At 44.1% G+C, this 23,897-nt stretch overlaps 1 protein-coding gene across 1 annotated transcript; it reads right to left on the bottom strand.

The window, feature by feature from the left end:
• Nucleotides 1-1,197: 1,197 nt before the first annotated feature.
• CD3E (CD3 epsilon subunit of T-cell receptor complex) lies at nucleotides 1,198-12,700 on the bottom strand. The gene is made up of 9 exons (XM_066253636.1): nucleotides 12,536-12,700; nucleotides 12,309-12,420; nucleotides 10,420-10,440; nucleotides 9,213-9,227; nucleotides 6,143-6,163; nucleotides 5,516-5,734; nucleotides 3,722-3,889; nucleotides 3,121-3,167; nucleotides 1,198-1,859 (listed from the first exon to the last, which is right to left on the bottom strand). Exons 2-9 carry the CDS (start codon nucleotides 12,355-12,357, stop codon nucleotides 1,803-1,805), a joined length of 597 nt encoding a protein of 198 aa, XP_066109733.1. The 5' UTR covers nucleotides 12,358-12,420; nucleotides 12,536-12,700; the 3' UTR covers nucleotides 1,198-1,802.
• Between the last annotated feature and the right edge of the window lie 11,197 nt (nucleotides 12,701-23,897).

Here is a 23,897-nt window from a genome sequence, read left to right as displayed (position 1 = left end):
CAGGGCCTCTCTCCCCAGTTTTTAATTGGATTGTTTGCTTGTTTGTTGTTGAGCTTCATGAGTTTTTTATATAGTGGTACCTTGAGATATGAATTTAATTCGTTCTGTAACCAAAGCTCGTAAGTCAGTCAACTCGTATATCAAACTGCCCATACTGGACACGTACCAACGTGCCAACTAGTGGCAGCTTTCTGAATCACGACTCGTATCTCGGAATTTCACTCATATCTCGGAATTTCACTCGGATCTCGAACAAAAATATGGACCGAGTGGCAGCTTGTATCTTAAAAAAAAAGTATGTTGGTCTGTTTGTATCTCAAGGTACCACTGTATATTTTGGATATTAACCCCTTATCAGAGCTGTTGTTTATGAATATCAACTCCCATTTGGTTGGCTGTCTGTTTGTTTTGTTGTTAGTTTCTTTTGTGGAGCAGAAGCTTTTTAGTGTGCTATAGTCCCATTCATTTATTGTTGTAAGGCCTCTGTTTCTTTAAAAAAAATTTTTTATTTAATGAGAGGAGGAGAGGCAGAGACAGACTTCTGCATGCACCCCGACTGAGATCCACCCGGCAAGCCCACTAAGGGGTGATGCTCTGCTCATCTGGGGCATTGCTTTTTTGCAACCAAAGTCATTCTTTAGCGCCTGAGGTGGAGGCCATGGAGTCTTCCTTAGCACATAGGGCCAACTTGCTCCAATTGAGCCATAGCTTCCAGAGAGGAGGAGAAGAAAGAGAGACAGAGAGAGAGAGAGAGAGAAGTGAGGGGGGGGGGGTGGAGAAGCAGAAGATTGCTTCTCCTGTGTGCCGTGACTGGGAATCGAATCCAGGACATCCACATGCCAGGCTGTTGCTTTACCACTGAGCCAAGAGGCCAGGGCTCAGGCCTCTGTTTCTGTCTCACCCATTTTCTGAACTGACCACTCTGTCAGGAACCCATCAGTCACTCTCCACCACCCTTGATGTTTTCCTCCAAGACAAGTTAGTCAAATGACTAATTGTCCTCTCTTTCTCTCTTAATTTCAATTATTCCCTAGTACTCTCTTCAAAGAGAGCTTCAGTTAATGCCCTCCCCAATGTGAAAACAGGTAGTCCTTGCCTTTGGGGTCACAGCTGGGAATTTCATCAGAAGTAAGGAGGGACCTGAGTTTCAGGAAGCAAGCCAGCCTCTCAGGGCCCCCCAGAAAAGAGGGACAGCAATTCTTTTAGCCAAATACACTTTATTATTTTTTGCCTCCCAGACAACACGGAGCCTCGCACATACATGGAGGTGAAAATGGCCATTCGGGATCCTACTGTGGAGACAGGGAAGCGAGAACAAAGGGTTGACCCTGGGCCAGACCTCTGCCAGCATTTACCCAGTGCATTCCCACAGAGGGTCGCCAGAGAGAGAACTGGGAAAAAAGAAAGGGAGATGGAATATTTACGATTGGGGGCAACCATCTATGGTTGGGTATGCAGAAAAAGGAGGGCACTAAGGGAAGAGTAACATCCACTAGGGAAGGAAGGAATTGAGAGTGGTGGTGAATGGTAGAAATAAATACCCTGACAAGAGCGCAGGCCGGGCATGAGGGTGGTAGTAGAGATAATATTTCAAAGAACAAGGCAGCAATATCTTAGGATTGGGTTCCAGCAGAGAAAGCAGGGAGGAGAGCACGACAAGACTGCAGATGTGAGTTCCACACTAGGCAGAGGAACAGTTCTGTGAAGTCCACACTTGCCTAGGAAACAAGGAGTAGCTGGGTGCTGGGAGAGGAGGAAGAAGGCAGACGTGGGCCACTGGGAGACAGGGTCCTCAGGGGCTGTCAGATGCCTCTCTGGTTCAGTCCAGAATACAGGTCCCGCTGGCCTTTCCGGATAGGCTAGGTGTGAAGAGAGGGGGTGGTCAGCAAGATGGGAGGAAGTAGTTCTAGTTCTTAAGAAAGCTGAGTCTCTGAAAATCTAGCTTTAGTACAATGGAAAGAACCTTAGACTAAGAGTCAGGAGGCAGACTCGAACTTTAACTTGACATTGACTGGTAATAGACTTGATCTGGTCACCTTCTTCTGTGAGTCTCAGCTTTCCCATCTCAAAAATGGGACTTTAAAGACCCACTTCTCAGGACTTTTGTCATAATTAAATAAAGTCACTCTTGGGAAAGTGAATACTATATATTTGGTTGGTGCTCAATAAATATTTGTTGAGTTTGTTCAAGTGTGATATTCAAAATATTTAACAATTAATAGTGTATACACAGCAGCCAATCAGACAAATCCTGATGGTTTTCTGAGTTAGACAGTAACTCTTCAATTGTCAAATCATGAGAAAGTTCAGTGGGGGAAAGGCTGTCATGTTTGGCAGTATGTGTTGGGGGTGGGGGAAGCTTGGGGTCATTTATCAGTGAAGTTATTAAATAATTCAACAACTGGGCCTGACTGGTGGTAGCACAGTGGATGAGCATCAACCTAGAATGCTGAGGTCACCAGCTCTGAGTGGGCCTGTCAACTTAAGTGTGGGGTCTCTAGCTTGAGTGGGCATTGTCCTCATGACCCCAAAGGTCACCAAGTTGAGCCCAAAGGTTGCTGGCATGAAAAGCCCAATGCTGCTGGCTTGAACAAGGGGACACTGGCTTGGCTGGAGCCCAAGGTCCGATCCCTGGTCAAGGCATGTACGAAAAGCAATCAATGCACTACCAAAGTGAAAGCAACTATGAGCTGATGCTTCTTGCTTTCTTTCATCCCTCTCTCTTCCTTCCTGATGCTCTGTCTCTCTCTAAAAAAAATAATAATTCAACAACTGGTGTAGCTGTACTGGAGCATGCTGGTGGAACGTCAATCCTGAATTTATCATGTTAGAATTTATGTTATTGCCATGGCTAGGTCCCAGCTATTGAATAAATAAGCCAGAGAAAGAGGAGTGTTGTCCCTGCCCCCCCCTCCCGTCCAGCTGCCCCATGGTGGTGGAAGCCATGCAGCCTTTGAGATGGCCCTGTTTTACCACTAAGGAGACAGAGGCAGGCACATGGTGAATTCTGCTGGAGCACAGAGCGAGGGGCTTTAAAGAGTCTGGCAAGCCGGATGAACAGCCCTGCCTGTCCGCCTCTCCCATAGAAAGACTCTATCTCCCCACTATGTCCCTTGTTACCTCATAGTCTGGATTGGGAACAGGTGGTGGCCTCTCCTTGTTCTGTCCTGCAGAGGAAAGGGGGAAGAAAGCTTTCTTTTAATGCGGGAACTTCGATCTTGCAGCAATGAGAGCCAGATCAAGGATGGCAAACTGGTTCATTCTCTCTTCTACTCCCTTTTCCATTTCAGCCACCTTATCTCTTTCCTTTCATCCCATTGCTAATGCTCCCAATTCTTATCAGTTTGTGACTTCCCTCAGCTCAGGGTCCTTCCACTATTCCCTTTCTGATGGAAGAAGGGAGAGGAAAAGGCAGAAACTAATGTCCCAAAGTCTCTCTCTCCACAGACAGCTGGTGGAATCTGATTATTACAGAACACTGACAGCAATTGAGGAAGCCCACCCTGTTAATGAACATTTTTGCACTTTTCTAATGTGGAAAGGAGAAGAATATCCTGAGCTGTGAAACCTTCTTTCGAGATCTTGGCAACACAGTGCATGTTCTACAGAAGCAGTCTTGAGAAGCGGTCTGAGACCCAGTTACGGACTTGCTGCCCTTCCTGCCCCAGGCTGGACATCCCCTTCAGTGGGAATCTCCTTCCTCCCAACTCCGTGTTCTTACCAATGGGCCTGCCGCCAGCACCTACTCTTCTGGTCACAGGCTTGGCCTTGGCCTTTCTATTCTTGCTCCAGTAATACACCACCAGCAGCAAGCCCAGAGTGAGGCAGATGTCAGCTATGATGATCGCAGCCACTGCTATCAGATCCACCTCCATGCAGTTCTCACACACTGCGGGCAAGGGGGGTATGGGGAGAAAAGGACAAATCACCCAGAAATGAAGACATAGGGACATTGGAGATGACCACGGAACAAATGAAGGTGATTCTCCCTTCAATACTCACATGCTGGCCATAGCCAGAGTAGAGCCCTCCCTATTAATATGTTTATAACAACAAGCAAAGTGTGGCTGTTATGGGTAGAGGCTCTGGCGTCAGACAGTCTGGGTTCAGGTCCCAGCTCCATTACTCAATAACTATGAGAACTGTGAAATGTGTTTTCAGCTGCCAAAGACGCTGTTCCTTCATCTATAAAACGGGAATAAAATAGTACTTAACTTGGCCTGATCGGTGCTGGTGGTGCAGTAGAAAGAACCTTGACCCAGGACGCTGGGGTTTCCTACTCAAAACTGCTTGAGAGCTTGAGCATGGGCTTGCCAACTTGAGCTTAGGGTTGCTGGTTTGAGCAAGGGATCATAGACATGATCGCAAGGTTGCTGGCTTGAGCCCAAAGGTTGCTGGTTTAAAGCCCAAAGATACTGGCTTGAGCAAGGGGTCACTGGCTTAGCTCAACCCACTCCCCCTGCATTCCTCTCCTCCCGCCATTAGGGCATGTATGAGAAACAATCAATAAACAACTAATGTGAAGCAACTATTAGTTGATGCTTCTCATCTCTATGTGTCTACCTTAAAAAATAAAATAAAAAAAGGTACTTAATTTATATTGTTGTTGAGAGGATTACATGAAAAAAAAATCCATGGCAAGTCTTTGGTATAGTGCTTGGAAGTTAATATGCACCAATAAATGTTAGTTAGCATCAGGATTTATTATTACACCTGAGCTTATGACATTTTATTATGGTAGCTTTTTTTTTTTAGTGAGAGAGACAGAGAGTGGGGGGACAGACGGGGATAGACAGATAGGAAAGGGGAGAGATGAGAAGCATCAATTCTTTATTGCGGCACCTTACTTGTTCATTGATTGCTTCTTCATATGGGCCTTGACCAGGGGGCTCCAGCAGCATGAGTGACCCCTTGCTCAAGCCAGTGACCTTGGGCTCAAGCCAGTGACCTTGGGCTTCAAGCCAGCGACCTTTGGGCTCAAGCCAGTGACTATGGGTCATGTCTATGATCCCACGCTCAAGCCAGTGACCTCACACTCAAGCTGGTGAGCCTGCGCTCAAGCTGGTGACCTCGAAGTTTTGAACCTGGGTCCTCAGCATCCCAGGCTGACACTGTATCCATGCACCACCACCTGGTCAGGCTATGATGGTAGCTTTGTGTCTCTTTTGCAAACCTTCTGAAGAATTTACCTCTGGATAAAGCATCAGATGAGCTCATATCAGTGCATCATTATTCTGGATGTGCCATAATGCAAATGACCCAATCCTATCTCTTGGTAAATTGTTTTAGATCAAGTGCTGACTGAGCTTACCTAGACAGGACCATATTGGTGTTTAATCTATATTTCAGAAAACATTGATGTTGTGTGGCCCCAGAGAGTTCCAGTATTGAGTGTAGGAGAAACACAAAGATGCCAGTGGACTGTGAGTTGGGTTAGGGGGAAAAATTGAGAAGCCCTTCTGAAATGATCTTTCCTAAAGAGCCTTGTAGTGCTTGTGCTGGAGATCTATATTACCTCGTGCTTTTAGGTAGAGATAATGGCGCTCATCGTTCGAGTTGCTTTTGTAGCAGGAATAATAACCACTGTTTTCCATTTCTGAAAAATTGTCCAGCTCTAGGTGGTGTTCCTCATGATTATGTTTTTTACCATTTATTTCCCAGTTTACATTTTCAGTTGCAAAATCCTCAGGGCACTCTAGCTTTACAGTGGTTCCAGAGATGGAGACTTTATATGCTGGGGAATGGGAGAGAAGAGAAGGGAAATTGGAAGGAGAAATCAGTAAGATTTCAGAAAAGGCAGATTAGTAACCAACCAAATGCAGAAAGTTATCTGACATTCAGGTTTTAGATTTTCTTGTCAAAAGGAAACTCTACTGACTAACGGGTATGAAAGAGGGGTTATATAGAAGAGAGACTAGAGAAACTTATGAATGTGAATTCAGATTTTAGGCATGGGCCGGGGAGAATAGAAGTAAAGAAAGCTCTATAAAAGTCCCTATTTGCAATGTTTCTAAAATGGGAGTTGGATATATAATAGTGAGAGGGCCTCAGTTCTTGGGATTACCTCTTCTCAATCAATCCCTTCCCTTCACACTGACCTGCTTCCTCAGACACAGCTTACCTCAAAGAATGATAAACTTACATTTTATAGTTTGAGGTTCACCTGAAAATTAAAAAAGGAAAGGATGGTAAGAAAATAACCTTGGTTTAAGTTTAAATTGTAAGTAAAAACTTTAAAGTGGGACTGGACACTATCCTCAAGGATTCCCAGAGGGCCCATGCTTTAGGAAATCACAGGCTTTAAAGGTGGTATATGTAGTTAGCCCATGAGGTTAACAGATAGACACAACTCAGATACATCAGATTGAGAAAATACCAGCATATGCTTCTTGATCTAGATTCACTGAAGCTCAGAAAGTCTTCAAATCCTAAAGCTGAAAAATTTTAGAAGTCTTCAAGTGTATCCTCTTCTATTAGCAAGAACTGTATTCCAGATAGATATGACAGCGTCTTCTCAGAGATAAAGACCTTCACATTTTTGAATCGCTGATTTTTGGGTTTACCTAATTTTTTATTATTTGAAAGTTCTTTCTTATTAATAACAGAATCCTTCATAATAGAGATCAAACATGTTTTCTTCTTATGCTGTACCTTATTGCCCTTAAATAATGTGAAGCACTAAACATATTTTAAGGGAATGGTTCTTCCAATAAAAAGTGGCTTTATTTTAAATATCCCTGAGTACAATCAACCCTCAATTATTTTTGTTAGGTATAGGAACTATTGGTGTGGACAACTGAAATCCATTATAGAAATGGAAGATCCAGCTACAATCCCCACAGCAGGCGATTTTGTCTAAAGGATGTGGGGCTGGGGTGCATCTTCATCTCCTGGAAGACTTGTGGCTGGGACACTGGGCAGCACTAGCCTATGTTTGACCCTGGATGTGACAGCTAGAAGAGAGGTAGTGAAGCTCAAATACAGTCTTCTCTCTGTTGGGGGTATTTTGCTACAGTATGCTATTGGGTACAGATCACTGGACTGAGTCAGAAATTCTGCATTTGAATTCCCAATCTGCCTTACGCTGTGTGATCAAAGGCAAGTCACTTAACTTCTTTTTTTTTTTTCATTTTTTTTTCATTTTTTTTTTTTTTTTTCTGAAGCTGGAAACGGGGAGAGACAGACAGACTCCCGCATGCGCCCGACCGGGATCCACCCGGCACGCCCACCAGGGGCGACGCTCTGCCCACCAGGGGGCGATGCTCTGCCCATCCTGGGCGTCACCATATTGTGACCAGAGCCACTCTAGCGCCTGAGGCAGAGGCCACAGAGCCATCCCCAGCGCCCGGGCCATCTCTGCTCCAATGGAGCCTTGGCTGCGGGAGGGGAAGAGAGAGACAGAGAGGAAAGCGCGGCGGAGGGGTGGAGAAGCAAATGGGCGCTTCTCCTGTGTGCCCTGGCCGGGAATCGAACCCGGGTCCTCCGTACGCTAGGCCGACGCTCTACCGCTGAGCCAACCGGCCAGGGCGTCACTTAACTTCTATAAGCCTCAGTTTCTTATCTGGAAAATGGAGCTAAAACATCCTCCTCACAAGGTATTTGTGAGAATTACATGGACTATGAAGGCAAAAATAGATGAAGCACAGAAGATGCTTAGGAAAAACATGAGTGATTTCCTTCTTTTCCTTCTTAAGGTACTGCTAAAATGGAGAACAGAACTGAGTTCTGACCCAGTTGCTCAGACAGCTGACTAGCTGAGATCATATGGAATGTAAACCAGTCACTCTCCATGTTTACCCATCTGCTAATAATTAGGAGTTGAGTATAACAACAATAGATAGTTGATAGTATTTTGACATAGAAATAATTTTTTAGCACTGATATTTTTTAGAAATGTTAAAATAAACTAGAAATCATAGATAAAATAATTTAAAAGTAAATAGACATTTTACTCTGCTTGGTGTGTCTGATGGAAGGGAAAATATAGAGAAAATTGTTCACAACTTTTATTGGCACAACTTTAGTAGCAGACTTGGACTACACATGCTCATATAAGAGCCTAGATGTTTATGCTTAGAAACAGGATGTATGCTCACAAAGGTTTTACACACATCCAAAGACAGCGTTTCATAGTGGTTTAGAATATGAGCTTCAGTATCAACTAAATCTGCATTTACTTTTATCTCTGTGATTGGACTATTTATTTTCGAATCTAGTTTTGTTTTTCTTAATCTGTAAAATAGGAATGTTAACTGAGGAAATTCAGGTAAAATATTTAGGGTAATACCTAGAACATATAAGCTCAATAAACTTTAATGCTTATTATCTAGTCTGTATGCTTCCCATAGAATAAAATCTTAAATTTACCAACTGCCTTTGATATACCAATGCTCATAGCAATCCTACAAGCTACATATCATCATTATTTCCATTTTGCACATGATGATGGTGTGGTACAGAGAAGTTAAATAAATTATTCAAAGAAACTCAGCAAGTTTGAAGTCCAGCTAGGATTCAGATATGGCGGTCTAGCTTTAGAGTTAGATTCTTGACCTCAGCCTTAACTCCTCTACCTAAAATACTCTTCTTCCCTAAAATACAAGCTCATTCTTTTTAAACTTGGCTCAAGAATCACCTCCTCTGGGGAGCTTTCCCCGACTACTCTCCGTAGAGTTGAGCACTTCTTTTTTATATTTTATTTTATGCTGTATCTATCCATATATATGATCACTTATTGGTGTGGACAACTGAAATCCATTATAGAAATGGAAGATCCAGCTACAATCCCCACAGCAGGCGATTTTGTCTAAAGGATGTGGGGCTGGGGTGCATCTTCATCTCCTGGAAGACTTGTGGAAACACGAAAAAATTCATTGTGCACCTATTCGGTGCCAGGTACTGGGCCAGGTAAATTAATCTCTGCCTTCAATGAACTCATGATTTACATAAAAACTTGTGGTGGCTCTAACCCTCATCCACATGTATCTTCTTCCTGGAATGTGTGCTCAGGGATACACATCATGCTCGGTTATGATTAAACAGGACAGCAACAAACAAACATAGGCCCTTCTTATACACATTCTATGGAAAAATAATAGTAATTTTCCTCTAATAGTTCTGGCTGTCAGCATTTTTTTTTTACAGTGCTTGTTCTCTATGACTATTTGGTTCCACATTTGAAAAGAGGTTGTACAGAGCAAAAATCCTCTTACCAGTATCTTCAGTCTCTGAAAAGGAAATAATAAAAAAACACATTAGCAATACTTCTATAAGCTACTACGATCAGATCCTGCTCCCATGGGTTAGATCTGTCCCTTCAACCTTTAAATGACAGTAGATCTTTAAATTCCCCATGGCCGTATATAAAACATCAGCATGGCTGTATGTGAAAAGCTGTTTTGGGCCCTATGGCCTACATTAAACAACTGATGGCTATTTATAAAAATGAATTCTAAGTAATCATTTCACAATATAGACACCAAATCATTACAGTGTACACCTTAAACTTATACTACATTATATGTCAATTATATTTCAGTAAAGCAGGGGGGAAAACAGACCTAGTATATGTGTTGTTCAAGTGAGCACTAAGACAGATCTCTTTTAAACATCAATCAGATGCTAAAAAAGATTCAGCACTAAATGGCTATAGCATGCAGAAGAGATGAGCTCTCCTGAAACGAATCAGTGCTTTTTGACATATCCCATTTGTCATGAATGTAACACTAAAGCATGCTGCATGGCAAGAAAAACAAAAGAAAAACAAAAGGGATCCCAAGGACACTACAAATTAGGCAGTGTAATGGAATGGAGATCGGCATGGTGAGTGTCTTTAAACACAAAATTGTTTCATTCACTTTGGAGGGGCTGATTAAATAGAAAGGTTTTAAATAAAAAAAGTGTCCAATATTGGGACACACTTTTTTTTTGTCTCTACTGCTATAATTGAGAAAGTAAGTCCAGGCTGGGCATACCCATATGCATGTGCACACATGAACACATGTGTGCAAACAGAATATTTGAACTTGAGGTTCTGAACGTGCACTTAGATGCTGCTCCAGAGGCTTATTCATGGAATCCCATGCGTTCATTCAAGCCACGTACCCTCTGAAAAATCTCACATCAGATATGAAAAGCAAGCAGATGAAAACTGTTGGCACTTTCAGTTTAATTTAATAGTCTCATTTTTTTTCCTTTTGAATAGTTAAGACTCATTATTTCCTATAATCTCTGTCATTTCCCTCTTTTTGACTCTAGCCATAAGTATCTCAAGACTCAAAAGAAAAGGCAAAGAAGAAGACCATAGAAACCCCTTTAACTGGTCTCTGTGGAAACTCTGTAGGAGGTCTAGAGAAAGCTCTCCTCATAACCACAAAGAAGGCTGGGCTGATTTCATAGCAAGCAAAGAGTATTTCTTACCTTCTTGCCCCCAAACACCAACTAGAAAATAAATAATAAGATAAAAAGAGTTACTAAATGTGTGAGTGCCTGAAATTCCAAGCAGAAATAGTGCTGTGGTCTTGTTCATTTCTGAACACCTAAAGTCCTGCCCAAACTTGGCTGGATCAGTCATTCCTGTACCCCAAACTCCTGATGCAAGAAAGCATCTGGCGTTAAACACGAAGACAAGTATTCAACAAACAGAAGTTAGAAAAGGCTGGGCTGCCTTTTGGGTGACTGGAGAAATAGCAACAGAATTTTGCAGCCACACCTTCCTTTTGGGAACTGGTCTCTGACTGTGGAAGAAAAACAAGCTCTTGGTTAGGTACAAGCAAGAGATTCTTGTTCCATCTCTGGCTCCTGTTTGTCTGATGTTTCATTTTTTCCATTTGTTTTGCACTTGAGACAGAGATGCAAATGTTTAAAACTCTGATTACTCATCAGCTACAGCCTGTGCATGGAAGATCCTGATCCCATGTCCACTGGGCCCTTCAGATCCCCTCACTCAGCAATAACCTTCATTCACAATGACTGAATTTTCCTGAAAGTGTTCCGTATACCTGGACCTCTATTTTTTTTCTTTTTTTACTGATAGCTTCTGCATTGGGTGAGACATTGCACCCCTCTGTCCCTCTCCTATACCCAGAGCAGACTGGGCACATTCTCATTCTCGTGGTGCCAAAGCTTTAGGAGAGCTTGGAACTTTGATATTCATTCTCTCCCCCCTCCCCCCATCCTCCTCTTCCCCTTCCCCTCCTGTACATAACACAATTTATACTATAAGCCTGTAAGAAAATTCCTGACTACTTCCTGCAGGAGTCACACCTGGCCCCTTGACACTCAAAATGTGTTTCTTGGACCAGTAACAGACTAATAAATCTGACAATTTATAGAAAATGCGGAATTGCAATCCCTCATCCACACCTGATGTACCAGGAGCTGCAGTTTAACAAGATCCCAGGTGATTTGTGTGTAAATTCAAGCCTGAGAAACATAAGATGAAGCAGGAAGTGGAGACCTCATGGCAGTGGCTATGAGACAGAGGCCCAGCTGTGACAGCATTTTCTAGGTCTCTGAAATAAAACCATCGTGAGCCCTTTGCCTCCTGCAGCGCAGTCATTATGAGCACAGGCCTTGCAGATGGATAATCTGGATTCTCCAGATCAGCATTAGCACTCACTGTGTGGTTTTAAACAAGTAATTGAACTTCTTTGAGTATCAGTTTCTTCATCTATAAAATAGGGAAGGTAATGTTTACTTCCAAGGTAGAGGTCAGGATTAAATTCATTAACATAGTATCTGGAACTCAGTAAACAGCAACTTTAAAAAAATTTTATTTATCTTATATGAGATATTGGGAATGCTCTTGGTTATTTATCAGTTATTCCACCTTGCTTCAGAAAGGACTAAACTAATTTGAAAGCTTTCAATTAACTGTAAAGAACTGAAAGTTATGAAGAGTTTTAAACTGAAAGTTTTATCATCTCACACACAAAACTAGCTACACCCTGTGTAAAGTTTGGATTTGCCTGTCTAGTCTTCTCACAACAAGAAACAATGGTTGGCTCTTCTAATCTCTCTTGTATGAGTTCGGAAGTGCTGGGTGGTTCACTGCAGAACAAGTCCACTCCTGAAGGCATAGAATCACTTTGTTTTCAGCAGATAAGATTCATCCCAACTGTTTTTCTTTGTCGGTTCCCTGAAAGGTCTCTGAGGCCTCCAGCCATAGTTCCCTATGCTACCATCGCACAAACAGTTCCTATATCTTCTAGTACATGCCCCTTGGTACCACTGGGCAGCTCCAGGTTAGGCTGTGAGCCTTGCTATAATCTGGAGAAACACCACCTGCTTCATTCCATCCCACTCACCTGATAGGAGGCAGAGTCCCAGAACGCTCAAGAGATTTCCTGTCTGCATCGTTGTCTCACAGGACACTCACTTTACCCAAGATGGCGGAGGCCAGTTGTTGGCTTATTACTTCTGAAAACAAACCAAAAGACTTTTTCAAGACCCCCCCCCCCCGAAGATGAGGACCCTGGGGCTATTTTCCCCAATGCTGGGATGAAAAATGGGGCTTGATAAGAGGGAGACTCACCATTTTCCGAAGCAGGCACCTAGGACTGGGCGGGGAGGCGGGTTCCTGAACCCCACACAGGAAGTGTGAAGGGCCTCTGGGCCTGCAGGGTTCAACGTCACTTGGAAACGTTTGAGGCAGAGGCAGCCACCTGTGTTGGCTGGGGAGTGTTGGGCCCCGTATCTTTTCATAGGACAAGCAAGAGGACTGGCAGAACTTGAAGGCACGGTGAAAAACGCAGTCTAGCTGCTGGGGCCTCGTACAGTGCACCTCCACACTAGGGATCTCTTCTCCACATACCCCTCCCCCAAGTGAGCTGTGACAGGAAGAGAGAGGAGCACTTCATGTTTCATGGTGCACGCATGGAGCAGCAGGGTGCAATTACCTTATTAACAAAAGCTACTTGGCTTGGAAGTACATATTGGCTTAAAACCATGAGATGCCTTTTTTTTTTTTTTGCCTATAATTTGTTTTTAAGTGAGAGGAGGGGAAATAGAGAGACAGACTCCTGCATGCGCCCCCACTGGGATCCACCCGGCAACCCCTGTCAGAGGCTGATGCTCAGCTAGCCCATCCGGGGCTATGTGAGCAACTGAGCTATTTTTAGTGCCTGAGGCAGCAGAGGTTCCACAGAGCCATCCTCAGTGCAGGGAGTCAATGTGCTCAGTTGAGCCATGGCTGCAGAATGGGAAGAAAGAGGGAGAGAGAGAGAGAGAGAGAGAGAAAGAAAGAGAGAGAGAGAGGAGAGGGGGAAGGGGGAGAAGCAGATGGTCGTTTCTCCTGTGTGCCCTGACGGGGAATCAAACCTGGGACTTCCACACACTGGGCCAATGCTCTATCACTGAGCCAACCAGCCAGGGTCACCTATAATATTTATAAAAATATTCAAAAACAATATTCAATGTTGGAAAGGGTAAAAAATGAGTCTCAAAATATGCTCACATGAGTGTAAACTGTCTTTCTTGATATTTAAGCATGCATCCATCACATGCTTACTCTATGTCAGCCACTGTGCTAAGGGCTTTACCAATATATCTCATTTAATCCTCAAAACAATCCTGTAAAATAGGGATTATTTTTACCCCCACTTTGTATGTGAGCAAACTGAGGCTCAGACATGTTATCCAACTTGTTACAGAGCTGAAATCCCAGAACACATTTTGGTAAGTTCATTTATTTAGTAAATATTTAATGTCTACTATCTGTAGTGTACACAAGGTGCCAGTGCTATAGTAGTAACCTGGTAGACAGTCCTTGTGGAGGATGGGAAGGAATGTGGGCATTAAACAGACTATTTCAGGAGATGGATGCTGAGAACGAGGAACTACAGGTGCAGTAGGAGTGATAAAGTGTGCCTAATATAGTACAGGTGGTGGAGAAGTCTCCCTGGGAAGCTGACATCTAAGCTGAGATGTGATGGATAAATAAGGATAAGCGAGATGGAAGGGAAAACAAGTAAAAACAGTCCAGACAGAGGGAGCAGCGTGTTTGAAGTCCGGAGATAGAAAGAGAGGCCCATTAAGAAATTGGAAGTCCAGGATGGCTGGTTACTGAGAGTGAGAAGGAATGGCAAGAAATGGCGAGAGAAGGGCGATGGGAAGCATCTGAGGGTTTAGAACAGGGAAGTGACAGTATAAAATCCTCTAAAAGTTTTGAATGAAAAGCAGTTATGGAAGTAATACATGCATATGTTAAAAAAAAATGAAGGGCACAGAGGGTATATAGAAGACAGTCTTCCGTCCCACCTTGCCTCAGTCTTATTCCTCTCCCTGGAGAAAATCACTTTTAGCTTAGGAAACTTTCTTCTTTCTTTCTTTCTTTCTTTCTTTCTTTCTTTCTTTCTTTCTTTCTTTCTTTCTTTCTTTCTTTCTTCTTTTTCTGGTTACTGTATTATCTCTAAATGTGAATTCTCCATCATTCAGGTCCTCTAGTTTGAGATGGAGGTTTGTGCATAGATGGCTCCCTGAGGGCACACAGGGACAGTACCTGTTAGGAAAGGAAGCAGCACTGGGCAGTGGGAGAAGATGAAGGACGTGAGGTAACAACAGAGACCTCCCCCAATCCCCAAAAGAGTTCTCAGGCTGGGCTGGCCCTTCAGAATGGTCCTGAACTGAGGCAACTGGCATAGCAGATGTGAGCTGTTCCCAAGAGAAGAGATGTGAACTTGGGTGAGGCAGCTGCTTGGCTGAGGACAATTCCTGTGAAAGGACTCAGCTGTGACCCTCTGGGGACAATCCCAGCAGCTAGAGGAGTGAGCGGTCTTCACAAGGGGACCTGGGTGGCACACAAAGCACACACTGTTTACTTCTTGCACTACTCAGGTCCACTTGCTATATGATAATTTCATCCCAGCCTTAAACAGCCTTTTCTGGACTCTGTTGGTCTCTTTTCCTTAAGAAGCTTAGAAAAGGAAAGTTAGTGAGACAAATTATGGCCACTGTCATGGTGGCCCCATCTATGCCATCTCCTTCCTTTGTTACCTATTCTGGATGGCTTCCAGCCTCAGCTAGCACTTCTGCTGACCTGAAGGAAGACATAGCTTGAGGCGGCTGAGCCCCTGGTTCTGATGGTCTTTTCAGGCTGTAAGCTTTTGCATTCTTTTTTTAATTTTTTTTAAAATTTTTATTCATTTTAGAGAGGAGAGGGAGAGACAGAGAGAGAGAGAAGGGGGGGAGGGGCTGGAAGCATCAACTCCCATATGTGCTTTGACCAGGCAAGCCCAGGGTTTCAAACTGGCGACCTCAGCATTTCCAGGTCGACGCTTTATCCACTGAGCCACCACAGGTCAGGCAGCTTTTGCATTCTACACACATTCTCTGCTCCCTGAGGCCCTGACTCCTCCTGATAATAAGCAGATTCACTCTTCTGGGAGAGTGAATTTGTTTTTCCTACTGGTCTATCGGCAGTGGTAAGCAGCAGGTGTAGCTTAGTTTAAGAGGACTCTTGCTGTGTATCATGGTGGAAGCATTCTATCTCTGGAAACCATAGCCTCTAGAAACTCAGAATCTAGAGTTAATGGGACAAAGAAGCACACATTTCCGAAATGGTTCACTGGGAGTAATGGTAAACATGTATAATTTTACTTCCAACCCTTAGTTCCTGGATGCATGTATTCTACCTCCTGGGAACACTATACCATATAGTCATTGACTTAAGATGTATGCCCCATCCTAAAGGATAGCGCCCAGCCTGCAGGTTGCCATCTCTAAGTTGATACCTTAGCTGGCTCTTCCATTGATCGGCCAGCATGCAGCTTCAGGATAATGTAGTATATGACAGGACCAGTGGATCCCATGGTTATGTCTATATACTTTTGCTATAAAGTGGGTCCAAAGGTCTGTTGTAATGCTATACAAGATCCAAGGCTGATGGAATAGAATATATGTGAACTCTTGGATAACAGGGTTAGCTGAGACATTGCAGGCAAGGAACAAGCCCTTATCCAGAATATGTAGCAATTTTTATCAAGTGAATTGAGCCATTTCCAGGTTTGTTTTGGAAGGAGTCCAAACACGGAGCAGCCAATAAATAGCTAGTTTCCTCCAGGAATGGTCCCAAATTGTATGATCATCACTGGACTTTTTTTGGCAGCAGTGATAGCTAGATAAGCCTTGGTGTGTGGGAGTCCACTCTGTTGCACCCACTAAATGCCACCATAGTGACTACATTCATAACTCCATTGCCCTTGTATTAGGATGACCAAGGACAGAGGCTAATTATCATTAGCTGCAAAGTAATTATGCTCTACTTTGTGTTGTAGTGCTTCTTCCATGATGGATGTTCTCTGATGGGTGTTCACATGTGACATAAAGACCTTCACCCTTTATAATGACTCCCACAGATCCATACCTGTAATGTAATTTATATTACATGTAATGTAATCTGAAGAATGTTCAGATTATTCAGGACCCTTCAGACTACATTATGACAGAGATTGAACATAGCCGCAGGCAAGATAAAAAAAGTATATTGTTGCTTGTGTGTGAATGCTTTAATAAAGATATCACATTTGGCTTAGTTGTTGTAATTGGAACTACTGTTTGGCTAAGTTTGCAGTAGTCTATGCATGCACAATAATTCCTCATTTTGCGAAGTTCAAATTAGTGAATTAAAAGGGGTTATATTAGGGCCATCATCTCTTCATCCTTTAAGTCATTTTTTTCTTTTTTGACAGAGACAGAGTGAGAGTCAGTGAGAGGGACAGATAGGGACAGACAGGCAGGAAAGGAGAAAGATGAGAAGCATTAATTCTTTGTTGCAGCTCCTTTGTTGTTCAGTGATTGCTTTCTTTCTTTCTTTTCTTTTTTTTTTAAAAGAAGTTGGAGAGTGAAGTACTGTACAGTGAAGTAGAGTACCAGTTTGGGAAGTGATTTAGAGACTATTTGTTTATTTATTTATTTATTTATTTTTACAGAAACAGAGAGAGAGTCAGAGAGAGGGATAGATAGGGACAGACAGACAGGAACGGAGAGAGATGAGAAGCGTCAATCATCAGTTTTTCGTTTCAACACCTTAGTTGTTCATTGATTGCTTTCTCATATGTTCCTAGACCGCGGGCCTTCAGCAGACTGGGTAACCCCTTGCTCGAGCCAGCGACCTTGGGTCCAAGCTGGTGAGCTTTGCTCAAACCAGATGAGCCCGTGCTCAAGCTGGTGACCTTGGGGTCTCGAACCTGGGTCTTCTGCATCCCAATCCAATGCTCTATCCACTGCGCCACTGCCTGGTCAGGCTAGTGATTGCTTTCTCATATGTGCCTTGACCAGAGGGCTACAGCAGACCGAGTGATCCCTTACTCAAGCCAGCGACCTTGGACTCAAGCCTGGGACCTTGGGCTTTAAGCTAGCAACCTTTAGGCTCAAACCAGCAACCATGGGGTCATGTCTATGATTTCACACTCAAGCCAGTGACCCTGTACTCAAGCTGGTGAACCTCTGCTCAAGTCAGATGAGCCCATGCTCAAGCTGGTGAGCCTCTGCTCAAGCCAGATGAGCCCATGCTCAAGCTGGTGAGCCTCTGCTCAAGCCAGATGAGCCTGCGCTCAAGCTGGTGACCTTGGGATTTCGAACCTGGGTCTTCCGGTCCCAGTCCAATGCTCTATCCACTGTGCCACCACCTGGTCAGGCCATCCTTTAAGTCTTTCAAAGTGACACTAACCTCTGCCTTTCCCTTTAGGGTGCAATAGTTTTTTGATTCACAATCACAAACTTTCTGTGACTTAGCTGGGAGTCATAGAAAGTTTTGAGGGCTTCCACTGGATTTCCCTGATACAATACTGTTAGCTCTTTTTTTTTTTTTTGACAGAGACCCAGATAGACAGGAAGGGAGAGAGAGGAGAAGCATCAATTCATCGTTGCAGCACCTTAGTTGTTCATCGATAGCTTTCTCATATGTGTTTTGACCAGGGGGCTATGGCAGAGCGACTGAGCTTGCTCAAGCCAGAGACCTTGGGCTCAAGCCAGTGACCATGATCTATGATCCTATGCTCAAGCCAGTAACCCCGTGCTCAAGCTGGTGAGCCTGTGCTCAAGCCAGCAAACTTGAGGCTTTGAACCTGGGTCCTCTGCATCCCAGTTTGACACTATATCTACTGTGCCACTGTCTGGTCAGGCCAATACTGTTAGTTCTTACTAACAGTCAAGGAACTGCTCATTGTTATGTCTATGAATGCCCCTTGGGCCATTTGAAAGTCATGTGAGGGCTCTGGCTGTTTGGCTCAGTGGGAGAGCATCGGCCCAGAATGTGGATGACTTGGGTTCAATTCCAGGTCAGGGCACACAGGAGAGGCAACCATCTGCTTCTCCACCACTCCCGCATCTCTCTCTCCCTTTTTCTCTCTCTCCCTCTCCAGCAGCTGTGGCTAGACTGGCCTGAGTGAGTTGGCCTTGGGCGCTGAGGATGGCTCCATGGCCTCCACCTCAGGTGCTAAAAAAATGGCTCTTGTTGCAATGGAGAAACAGATCCAGATGGGCAGAGCATCACCCCCTAGTGGGCTTGCTGGGTAGATTCAGGTCAGAGTGCATGCGGGAGTCTGTCTCCCCCTCCTCACTAAAAAAATAAAAACTAAAAAAAATATATATAAAAGAAACTTATTTGAGATGTAGGACAATACTTTGTTTTGCTGACCTGTTCTGCACATTGCAAGATGCCAGTATTTGGTTGACTATATGTCCACACATGTCCAAAATACCATCTAGGGAGCAGTAACATCTCAGTTGAGAATTGCCATTCTAGAGCCTTCCTTTGTCCTGGGTTCATTAGAATCTAACCTTCAGTTTCTTCCCAAAATGAACAGAAGGAGGCAGCAATTGACTAGGAAATCAGCATTATGGGTACCAAATGCTTGCTGTGAGATGCCTCTACTCTGAACTTTGCTCTCAACCTTTACCACAAGCTTGACTAGACTAATCTGAAAGCTCATTCATTAAGGGGAGCCTATTTATGCATGTTCTCCCCTCTGGACTCCCAAATGGTTCCCATCTCCTTTCAGATTCTAGCAAACTCAAAGTTCCTAAGCAGGGACTCTATTTTTTTGGGGTGGGGGAGGATTATTATTATTATTATTATTATTATTTTTTACAGAGACAGAGTCAGAGAGAGGGATAGATAGGGACAGACAGACAGGAACGGAGAGAGATGAGAAGCATCAATCATCAGTTTTTCATTACGACACCTTAGTTGTTCATTGATTGCTTTCTCATATGTGTCTTGACCGTGGGCCTTCAGCAGACCGAGTAATCCCTTGCTCAAGCCCAAGACCTCGGGTCCAAGCTGGTGAGCTTTTCCTCAAACCAGATGAGCCCGCACTCAAGCTGGCAAACTCGGGGTCTAGAACTTGGGTCCTCCACATCCCAGTCTGACGCTCTATGCACTGTGCCACCATCTTGTCAGGCTCAAGGTATCTTTTGATTTCTTCCTTGATCTCATTGTTAACCCATTCATTGTTTAGTAATGTGTTATTTAGCCTCCATTTCTTTGCATGTTTTTTAGATTTTTTCTTTTTTCTTTTTCTTTTTTTTTTGTATTTTTCTGAAGCTGGAAAGGGGGAAGCAGTCAGACAGATTCCCGCATGCGCCCGACCGGGATCCACCCGGCACGCCCACCAGGGGCGATGCTCTGCCCATCCGGGGTGTCACTCTGTCAAGACCAGAGCCACTCTAGTGCCTGGGGCAGAGGCCAAGGAGCCATCCCCAGCGCCCGGGCCATCTTTTGCTCCAATGGAGCCTCGGCTGCGGGAGGGGAAGAGAGAGAGAGGAAGGAGAGGGGGAGGGGTGGAGAAGCAGATGGACGCCTCTCCTGTGTGCTCTGGCCGGGAATCAAACCCAGGACCTCTGCATGCCAGGCTGACGCTCTACCACCGAGCCAACCGGCCAGGGCTAGTTTTTTTCTTGTGATTGATTTCTAGTTTCAGACTGTTATGGTCAGAGAAGATGCCTGATATGATTTCAGTCTTCTACGTTTATTGAGACTTGTTTTGTTTATTAACAGGGTCTATCCTAGAGAAGGCTCAGTCAGTGAAAGAGCCTGTGGTGGAGTCAGGAGGATGGAGCTAGTGGATCTTGCCTTAAGGGGAAGTGTCTATCAGGCTTCATGAAAGTGGTGGATATGGCCTCTACACTAGAGCCACAGGTCTCAGTCTGTCCTGGATTTTCCCTCTGACTTCAGCAGGGCAGAGCTACTAGGAGTTGGATGGATCTTTAAGATTCAGTCTGCTGGTAGCCAGGAAGAGTGGTTCAACTGTATCTCTCATGAGGGGGGAGCACTAGTCAGATTCTCAAGAAAATGGGGGGAATAGCTCCCACATCAAAGCCAGAAAACTGAGTCACTGTCAACCCTTGAGTCTGTCTAGACCTCCACTCCCTGGTCAACGGTGCTGACTCCTCAGCAGGATGGGGCAAGAAGGATTTCCAAGGGTGGTGCAATTACTTTTCCCCAGGTTGGTGCTACATAGAGGAGAGTTCTCTGCCCCAAAAACATGTAGACTGCGGTATGGGAGAATTACTCAGTCCAGGGGTGTGAATGCCTGGCCTCGCCCTGCTCTCTCCCCAGAGCTGCAATCCTTAGGTGCTTCCTTACTTGGCCTTCCCTCAGCCAGAGCCCAGGGTAAATGGCTACAAATGAAATTTTGTACTTCTGCCCTTTAATAGGGTGCCCACGTCTATGCAGGCTTCTGTCTTTTCTGGCAGACATAAACCTGTCCACTTTTCACAGCTGAATGCTATGTGGGAGCCTCTTCTCAGCTCTTGTACTCTGGGCTGGTGAGACTGGCTTGAGGTTTAGGTACCACACTTCTCAGGGTTAACTGTCCCTCACAACTGACATATCTCTCCAGAACTTCAGCTGCTACTTGTGGGAGTGAGGCCAGACGTTTTGCATCTCTGCCCTTCTTACCAGTCTCAATGTGGCTTCTTCTATGAATGCTTGGTTATAAGACTCCTCTTCATTTAGTCTTGAGTTGGTTTTTCAAGAAGACTGTTAAATTTAGTTACAACTCCAGTTTGATAATGGGAGGAAGTGAGTGTAACAGCCACCTACTCTGCTTTCATTGTTTTTTTTTTTTTTATAGTTTTATTTAGACAATTAATTTTAACGGGGTGACACTGGTCAACCAGAGCACATAGATTTAGAGAAAACATCTCCAGATCATTTTCTGCTTTCATTTTGGATCTCCTCTCTTTGAGTTTTCATTTCCTTAAGAAGGCTCCCATGTCATGAAAAACTTATATAAATTTGTAGGCTTTAAATTACAAATAAATTTGTAGGCATAAATAATTTTGTATAAATTAATGTCTTTCGCCTGACCAGATGGTGGCACAGTGGATAGAGTGTCAGACTGGGATGCAGTGGAACCAGGTTCAAAACCTCGAGGTTACTGGCTTGAGCATAGGCTCACCAGCTTGAGCATGGGGTTGCTGGCTTGAGCATGAGATCATAGACATGACCCCATGGTCCCTGGGTTGAGCCCAAGGGTCACTGGCTTAAAGCCCAAGGTCACTGGCTGGAGTCCAGGGTTGCTGGCTTGAGCAGGGGGTCACTAACTCTGCTATAGCCCCCCTATTAAGGCACATATGAGAAAGCAATCAATGAATAACTAAGGTGCCACAATGAAGAATTATTGCTTCTCATCTCTTTCCCTTCCTGTCTGTCTATCCCTATCTGTCCCCCTCTCTGTCTCTCTGTCACACACACAAAAAATTAATATATCTTTGTCAGTTTAATTTTCAGACCCAGCTAGGGATCTTAAGAGGGTTGAGAAAGAGTTATTTCTTTCTTATACTTTGTTGTAGAAATGCAAGGGCAAGAATTCAAGGTTATAGCTATAGATTTCCAATTACCATGATGGGCATCTATGGGTTTTATCTCTATATATTTCAGGCAGAGGACACAGAAATAGGTATCAAAAAGGAGTGGCTGATTTAAGATTTTATAAATATTTAGTGCCTGATAAATATTTGGTGTTTCATATGCCTTGTGAATATTTAGCGCCTATTTAGTCTGTCCATCTGTTCCTAGCAGGCATCTGCTTTATTCATAATGGTTTTATTATTACTATTGATTTGAAAGAGAGAGAGAAAGAGAAAAGGAGAGAGATAAGAAACATCAATTTGTAGTTGCTTTACTTCAGTTGTTCATTGATTACTTCTCCCTTCACTGGGGAGCTCAAGCTGAGCAAGTGACCCCTTACTTAAGCCAGTGACCTTGGGATCATGTCAGTGATCCTACACTCAAGCCAGCAACCTTGTGCTCAAGCTGATGAGCCCATGCTCAAGCCAGTGACTTTGGGGTTTTGAACTAGGGACTTCTATGTTCTAGGTTAATGTTCTTCTATCCACTGTGCCACCGCTGCTCAGGCAAATTTATTGATTGAGTTTTGAAAGTTTTTATATTTTCTTTTATTTTATTTTTTTGACAGAGAGTCAGAGAGAGGGACAGATAGGGACAGACAGACAGGAAGGTAGATGAGAAGTATCAATTCTTCATTGTGGCACCTTAGTTATTCATTGATTGCTTTCTCATATGTGCCTTGACTGGGGGGCTACAGCAGAGAAACTGACCCCTTCCTCAAGCCAGTGACTTTGGGCTTCAAACCAATGATTTTTGGGCTCAAGCCAGCGACCAAGGAATCATGTCTATGATCCTACGCTCAAGCCAGCGAACCTGCACTCAAGCTGGTGAGCCCGCACTCAAGCCAGCGACCTCATTGTTTCGAACCTAGGTCCTCTATTTCCCAGTCCAACACTCTAGCCATTGCGCCACCACTTGGTCAGGCTAAAAGTTTTTATTTTTAATTTGTTGTGTTGACATGGTTTCAAATGTCCCACTCAATGTAACACCCTCTACAGACCACATTGTGCCCCCTCTCCCTCATTTAGAGAGAGAGGAAGGAAGAGAGAAGGACAGAAACATCAACTTGTTCTTTATGTGTCCTGATTGGGGACTGAACCCACAACCCTTGTGTATCTGTTCGATGCTCTAACCCAGGTCACCAACTCCTAGGCCATGGACCGGTACCGGTCCGTGGGCCATTTGATACTGGTCTGCAGAGAAAGAATAAATAACTTACATTATTTCCGTTTTATTTATATTTAAGTCTGAACGATGATTTATTTTTTTTATTATTATTATTTTTTTGTATTTTTCTGAAGCTGGAAACGGGGAGAGACAGACAGACTCCCACATGCGCCCGACCGGGATCCACCCGGCACACCCACCAGGGGCGACGCTCTGCCCACCAGGGGGCGATGCTCTGCCCCTCTGAGGCATCACTCTGCCACCACCAGAGCCACTCTAGCGCCTGGGGCAGAGGCCAAGGAGCCATCCCCAGCACCTGGGCCATCTTTGCTCCAATGGAGCCTCGGCTGCAGGAGGGGAAGAGAGAGACAGAGAGGAAGGAGGGGGGGGTGGAGAAGCAAATGGGTGCTTCTTCTATGTGCCCTGGCTGGGAATCGAACCCAGGTCCCCCGCACGCCAGGCTGATGCTCTACCGCTGAGCCAACCGGCCAGGGCAATGTTTTATTTTTTAAAAATAACCAGATTCCTTCTGTTACATCTGTCTAAGACTCACTCTTGACGTTTATCTCGTAAGTTTGACAATTATATTTAAAAATACCACAGTTTTTACGCCGGTCGCATAATTTTATTTTGTTCATTTATCTGTCCCACCCTAAAGGCTGGTCCGTGAAAATATTTTCTGACATTAAACTGGTCCGTGGCCCAAAAAAGGTTGGGGACCACTACTCTAACCAACTAAGCTATCTGGCCAGAGCTCATCAAGGCTTAACATGTCTCATAAGGTACTTGCTTCTACACTTAATTCCATCTATTCTTGTTTGTTTCTTTCTCTTTTTTTCTATAGCAGACTTCAATATTCTTAAATAATACAGCA

Source organism: Saccopteryx bilineata, chromosome 1, assembly GCF_036850765.1.
Source record: "Saccopteryx bilineata isolate mSacBil1 chromosome 1, mSacBil1_pri_phased_curated, whole genome shotgun sequence".
Classification (NCBI taxonomy): domain Eukaryota; kingdom Metazoa; phylum Chordata; class Mammalia; order Chiroptera; family Emballonuridae; genus Saccopteryx; species Saccopteryx bilineata.
Note: the sequence above shows the minus strand (reverse complement) of the source record. Positions and strands in the feature narration are given on the sequence as shown.